The sequence below is a fragment of the Notolepis coatsorum genome, assembly GCF_963971535.1.
Source record: "Notolepis coatsorum genome assembly, chromosome: 5".
Classification (NCBI taxonomy): Eukaryota; Metazoa; Chordata; class Actinopteri; order Aulopiformes; family Paralepididae; genus Notolepis; species Notolepis coatsorum.
The window spans coordinates 91,878,122-91,885,621 of record NC_140169.1 but is presented as its reverse complement, the minus strand read 5'-3'; the positions used below and the strand labels follow the sequence as shown (position 1 = coordinate 91,885,621).

Here is a 7,500-nt window from a genome sequence, read left to right as displayed (position 1 = left end):
GACGAGTGGACACTAGGTGGCAGAGTGGACGAGTGGACACTAGGTGGCAGTATGGACACTAGGTGGACGAGTGGACACTAGGTGGCAGAGTGGACGCTAGGTGGCAGAGTGGACACTAGGTGGCAGTGTGGACACTAGGTGGCAGAGTGGACACTAGGTGGCAGAGTGGACACTAGGTGGCAGAGTGGACACTAGGTGGCAGAGTGGACACTAGGTGGCAGAGTGGACACTAGGTGGCAGAGTGGACACTAGGTGGCAGTGTGGACACTAGGTGGCAGAGTGGACACTAGGTGGCAGAGTGGACACTAGGGGGCAGAGTGGACACTAGGTGGCAGTATGGACACTAGGTGGCAGAGTGGACACTAGGTGGCAGAGTGGACACTAGGTGGCAGAGTGGACGCTAGGTGGCAGAGTGGACACTAGGTGGCAGAGTGGACACTAGGTGGCAGAGTGGACACTAGGTGGCAGAGTGGACACTAGGTGGCAGAGTGGACACTAGGTGGCAGAGTGGACGCTAGGTGGACGAGTGGACACTAGGTGGCAGAGTGGACGCTAGGTGGCAGAGTGGACACTAGGTGGCAGAGTGGACACTAGGTGGCAGAGTGGACACTAGGTGGCAGAGTGGACACTAGGTGGCAGAGTGGACGCTAGGTGGCAGAGTGGACACTAGGTGGCAGAGTGGACGCTAGGTGGCAGTGTGGACACTAGGTGGCAGAGTGGACACTAGGTGGCAGAGTGGACACTAGGTGGACGAGTGGACACTAGGTGGCAGAGTGGACACTAGGTGGCAGAGTGGACGCTAGGTGGCAGAGTGGACGCTAGGTGGCAGAGTGGACGCTAGGTGGACGAGTGGACACTAGGTGGCAGTGTGGACACTAGGTGGCAGAGTGGACACTAGGTGGCAGAGTGGACACTAGGTGGCAGTGTGGACACTAGGTGGCAGAGTGGACACTAGGTGGCAGAGTGGACACTAGGTGGCAGAGTGGACGCTAGGTGGACGAGTGGACACTAGGTGGCAGTGTGGACACTAGGTGGCAGAGTGGACACTAGGTGGCAGTGTGGACACTAGGTGGCAGAGTGGACACTAGGTGGCAGTGTGGACACTAGGTGGCAGTGTGGACACTAGGTGGCAGAGTGGACACTAGGTGGCAGAGTGGACACTAGGTGGCAGAGTGGACACTAGGTGGCAGAGTGGACACTAGGTGGCAGAGTGGACACTAGGTGGCAGAGTGGACACTAGGGGGCAGAGTGGTAGGGATGTTTCTGATTGTTCAATGTCCCCCAGTTAAAAAGAAAACATAGTTTAGTAAAAATAATAACTTTACAGATCATTTTGATGGTTGAACAGATACACATACAGATGATGACATCTCTGCACACCCCTACAGTGTGGACACTAGGTGGCAGTGTGGACACTAGGTGGCACACCTCTACAGTGTGGACGCTAGGTGGCAGTGTGGACACTAGGTGGCAGTGTGGACACTAGGTGGCACACCTCTACAGTGTGGACGCTAGGTGAAAACTAGCAAATTTTTTCAGTTTTATAACGAAAGTACATTAGTCTAAAATGCAGCCTAAAACTAAAAGCTCTTGTAACATGGACAGGAGAAAAAATATGAAATCTTCATTCTCCACACAGACAGCGACCATAGAAGCTACTGGTGAATACAAAATTATGTATATGGACTTATATCGGGGTAAGAAATATATTTATAGTCATATGTTCCATAAAAAGTACATTATTGCTTTAAACAGGTAATCCATAATCTGCAATGGATTCCATTTTTAAAGCTGCTGACCAGTATGACATACTACCATAGTGTATTTATACCTGTATCACTGTACATATTAATACTACAACTGTGTACATACATCTGATTAGCACTATTACTCAGTAATAATAATAATAATAATAATAATAATAATAATAATAATAATAATAATAATAATAATAATAATAATAATAATAATAATAATAATAATAATAATAATAATAATAATAATAATAACTTTATTTGTATAGCACTTTTCATACAGAGGTTGCAGTTCAAAGTGCTTCACAACAGTAAAAATACAGGCATGGGTGAGCATAGCAGGGTATGGTAAATCACAGTGTTTCACATTAGGATCTAGCATCCTAATAGGCTCTCTATTCAGTAATACAAATAATAAAGTAGTTTAAAATGATTTAAGTTTAAAAATAGTCTAAAAATTATAAAATAGAACAAACATACAACAACAGTAAAAAAATGTAAATAGCAAGGTTACAGTAAAAAGTGTGAAAAATAGTTTAAAAATATTCAGTTTAAAAATAGTCATCAGTAAGAAGTAAAAAGTGTGATAACCGACAAATGAATTTGATAGGCAGTGTAAAATAAGATAAAATTAGCATAGAAAAGTAGCAGGGTAAGAATAGTGCAGGTAAGTCATTGAAATGCCTGAGCAAAGAGATAGGTTTTAAGCTGTCTTTTGAAGATGTCTAGCGAGTTGGCTTCCCTGATGTTTTGGGGGTAGTTTGTTCCACAGTTTTGGGGCATAGTTGATAAAGGCTGCATTACCGATCCTCTTTTGACTGTTTCTGGGAGCCTCTAGTAGTCCAGCAGCTGATGATCGCAGTGTTCTTGCTGGCGTGTAATTTATTAGAGTGTTGGTGATGTAGCTAGGTCCCTGTCCATTTAGAGCTTTTGTATGTAAGGAGAAGGACCTTAAAGTCAATTCTAAATGTTACAGGAAGCCAGTGTAAAGCAGCTAAGACTGGACTAATGTGCTCTCTCCTTTTGGTTCTAGTTAGCAGTCTGGCTGCGGAGTTTTGGATTAGCTGAAGCCTCTCTGTGGTTTTCTTAGGGAGACCTGTGAAAAGTGCATTACAGTAGTCTAACCGGCTAGATATGAATGCATGAATTAGCTTCTCAGCATCGTTCTGATTAATAAATGGTCGTACTTTTGTTATATTTCTGAGATGGAAGAACGATGTTTTCGTTACTTTGCTAATATGAGAATTGAAGTTCAGTTCTGAATCTATGATAACCCGAGACTAGTGACCTCAGATTTGATCCAAGGGGTTAGTCCTCCTAGGTTCTTTATTAACTTTTCTTTTTTAGTTTTGGAGCCGATAATTAGAATTTCAGTTTTGTTCTCGTTTAGTTTCAGGTTCTTACTCATCCATTTATTTATTGCCAGTAAGCAGTCTGTAATGGAGCTAATCGCTGTATCATTTGGTTCAGCAGATATGTACAGTTGTGTATCATCCGCATTAGCTATGGAAATCTACATTATGTTCTCTGATGATATCACCCAGCGGTAACTAATTTATATATTTTATACCCAGTTTAATCACCTGTACATTGTATATTAATATTGCACTTTACTGTTACATGTGCACTCTGGTTGGATGCCAAACTTATTTTAATTGTACTGTTCTTGTGCTGTATAATGACATGAATCTAATCTAATTTAATCTAATTATCTATAAGGTCAATGAGCAGAGTGGCCTAAATGAGATTAAAGTAATAGGAAGAATATAGGACTGGTTTTATAAAGACAATCCCTTGACTTCATACTGTATGATCTGAAGAAGGGCAAAGGTCACACATAATACAGAAACACACTCTCTCTCTCTCTCTCTCTCTCTCTCTCTCTCTTCTCTCTCTCTCTCTTCTCTCTCTCTCTCTCTCTCTCTCTTTCTCTCTCTCTTCTCTCTCTCTCTCTCTCTCTCTCTCTCTCTCTCTCTCTCTCTCTCTCTCTCTCTCTCTCTCTCTCTCTCTCTCTCTCTCTCTTCTCTCTCTTCTCTCTCTCTCTCTCTCTCACACACCCTCTGACCTCTTCATGGTTTTGGGGACAGGTCTTTCTCCAGGTCTTTCTCCAGGTCCTGGACAGACAGAGTGTAGGACTCGGGACAGTAGTCTGTCTCCTCATCGTAGGCGTGGTCCAGCAGCGTGCGTGCCCAGGTGCCCATGTCGTAGGGGGGCATCATGCCGCCCAGCTCAGAGGGCAGGATCTCAGGGTGGATCAGCAGGTGGAGGCTGTTCAGGTTGTTACCGTGCATGAAGATCTACAGAGAGAGGGGATCAATATATATCGGGTGATCCGGTTTATCCATAAGAGGTGAGATCAGATGTTAAATGTTTTTTTTTATATATAATTGTTTTAATCTTTTCTTTTACATGAAACATAAAACATGACAACACACAATATAATAATAATAATAATAATAATAATAATAATAATAATAATAATAATAATAATAATAATAATAATAATAATAATAATAATAATAATAATAATAATAATAATAATAATAATAATAATAAACAGGACTTCACAGGACAATAATAATAATAATAACAATAATTACAATAGAATGACAGTAGAAATAACAGAAATAATAAATACAGAACCTAAAAATAAAAAGAAATTATATTATCACAGACACCACAAAAGACATTTCCTCCCCCACTCCCACCCCAGGACCCCCGGACCCCCCAGGACCAACACCCCAACCCTGTTCCACTGCTAGATAGTGGCCTTAACTTTCTCAACCGTTGCGACCCACAGCTCAATGCTGGCCTGTCCCACCCCAATTACACGTGCAGTAGAGATTTCCATATAAATGACATCCAGTAGTGTCAGAGACCAATTAATCATTGTGAGTTTCTCAGGTTGTGTCCACCTCATGGCTATCAGCTTCTTGGCAGATCAGATGTTAAATGTTAAAGGGTAGCACCACCCAAATTAAGAATAGTATTTTTCCACGACCAAGAAAGTTCATGAGCTACAGTACTCTCTCCCAGATCCCCAAGACTAGAGTTCTAAAACTCAAACGTGGTGATGTCATCAGGTACATTCTGGCCCGGACTGGCCATCGGGAGCACCGGGAGTTTTCCCGGTGGCCTGGCCTGCACAGATAAAAAAAAAAAATTATACAAAAAAAAAAGAAATTATATATTTTTTTATTATACTTTTTTTTTTTTTTTTGTCAGGCCATTGTTTCTAGTTGTGGCGGCGGCGCGGCGCGATAGTTAGATAACCTAGGTGGGTGGGGAACAACCAGGATTTCACTGTCTGCGACAGAGTTGGAGAACTATCTGACTCTCTCTCTCACACACACAATGGAGCCATGCTGCCGCTTGTGATTGGTGGAGGCGGGACCAGGCGATACAACTGATCGACAGCGGAGGCGGCGAATGGAATGGCAGATGGCACACCCACTTTTCTGAAAGGAGTTGTTGATTGATTGATTGATTGAAAACTTTATTAACAGATTGCAGAATGGGTACAATACAGTACAGCTCAATACACACAATTGTTAAGGGGATGCAGACCAGAGAAAGACTTTCGTCTTGTTTACATCAGGGTCCCCCATTTTCAATTCATCAGGACATATATGACATACATGACATACAGATAGACAGTACTGCTACATCTATACATTTATGACATACCAGATTTGCAAATACAGTACTGTTTGTGATAGAAAAAGAGTACAGAAAAGGGAGTATATACATTTGACGTGAAATCTGTACATTGGAGGAGGTTGGGTGGGGTTGTGTGGTGGGGGTTGGGTAGGGAGGGGTTGGGGGGGGAAACACTGTACAACTGTTAAATCTGACATTACAAAAAACAATATGTGGTGGTTATGATTGGGGCTGAAGTTGAATAAACAATGTATGAAAGAGAAAGTCAAAATAATTCCAAGATAATTCAAAGATTACACACCTTTGCCACATTGGCTACAAACATAATCACTGCAAAGTTATCAAAAAAAATAAGAATCTGATCAGACACAAGGGTTAAATTGTTGTTCCCTTTCTAATTTCCTCAAAAACATCTAGTCTAGTTAATGTGATCAATATTATTTGACAATTGATGCTTTTTGTTGGAAATTTCAGTCAGTGAGCTCATACTTTGAGCTCATTTTATAGTTAAAATGATTGAGACAACGCAATCTTCTGTCTTCGTTGTGCATGCATGCGTGTGCTCACCACATGCGATACATGTGTCACTATTCTGGCAGTGGCTACTGTTATTATAGTATTGTAATGAAAGGTCTGTTATTTAATGTTTGTGTAAAGGGCTATTTTAACTGTTGATGGGTAGTGCATCAGTAAAGTGAATATGGTATTGTGCTCTTGCTCTGTTTGAATAGGTGGAGAGAGTGGTTAACTGTATTATAATAGTAAATAGAAAAATATGTTGTGCTCTTGCTTTTTTCTTTTTGAAGGTGGAGAGTGTAGCATTGCTAGTGCCACAACAGTTTTATTTGAGGTCCATAACAGTACATTGTACTAAGCAATTGTTGGCTCATTAGTTTGTGATTCACATGCACTAAAATTCACCAGAATGCAGGAAATTAAGTTTTTGTAACAAAACATTTCCGGGTGGGGGACCCCCAGACCCCCCGCTTAAAAGGTGGCCTGATTGGGGCTATATTTCGCGCTATATCTCCCGGTATGAATTATTTCCCCAGTCCGGCCCTGATACTGTCTGAGGCTGCTCCATAGACAACAAATTGGGGAAGATGTTATAGGTGACACTGAGAGCACCCATACCTGAGTTCTTCTGTTCCCAAGAGAATAAAACTCATTGGGGTATAAAAAAAAAAGAAAAAAAAAAAAAAAAAACATTCGGTGGGTCAACTTTATACCTGATGGCATCACAAGTTTGAGTCTTACTTCTATGGTTTCATGAGAGTAGCTCATGTTCACAGATGTTGATTGACCTTTCCTAGGCCATGGAAATAACATACTGGGTGGTGTACATCTTTAACTGTATAGAATAGAATAGAATAGAAATCCTTTAATAATCCAGAGGGAAATTCGGCACTACAGATCGCTCACATTGAACAACAATAAACATTTAGGTAGTCAACAGGACTAAAATAGGAATAAGAATATAATAATATAAAAAATAAGAATAAAATAGAATAAAGAATAAAATACGGTCCGGGATATACATTCTGGTATGTATATACATTCTAAAATCTTAAATATACAACTATCCAGCCAAAAATATACAGAAATATACAGTAAAATGTACAGTAATAAGTGTGAAAAAGTTAAGTGAAAAGTGTCCAGGAAGATTGTGAGAAGTGTAAAAAAAGAAGAAGAAGTGTGCTCAGTGATGCAGTGAGGCACAGTGATGCATTATAGAGTCTAATGGCTGTCGGAATTACAATAATGATCAGATTACATTATGTAACAAATCACATTCCGTAATGATTCCAGAGGGAACCATTGTCTCTTAATTACAAGACGATTCCATATATTATATGAAACCGTTGGCAACCTGATGCTGAAATCCATGAATTCAGTATGCATGGCTTTCTAGGGCTGCCCAGTGGCACGGTTCTCTCCTCACCCGTTTCCTGGTCTTGTCTTTGAGGAAGGGCCGTATGACGGTGTAGAGGGCGTGGATGTACCACGGCTGGTTCACGAAGTGGATTCCTCCAAACCGAGCAGGGAAACTATCCTGGAGAAACACACACAGGAGAGAAGGTATACA

The 7,500-nt window shown here is 41.2% G+C and overlaps 1 protein-coding gene across 1 annotated transcript in view; it reads right to left on the bottom strand.

The window, feature by feature from the left end:
- Positions 1–7,500, bottom strand: part of LOC311228272 (clavesin-2-like) — a gene marked incomplete at both ends in the record, with an annotated part of 76,922 nt that overhangs the window by 2,118 nt on the left and 67,304 nt on the right. Inside the window, 3 exon segments of the mRNA XM_084314180.1 lie at positions 3,820–3,838; positions 3,841–4,051; positions 7,357–7,467. Coding sequence (XP_084170306.1) covers positions 3,820–3,838; positions 3,841–4,051; positions 7,357–7,467 — 341 coding nt within the window.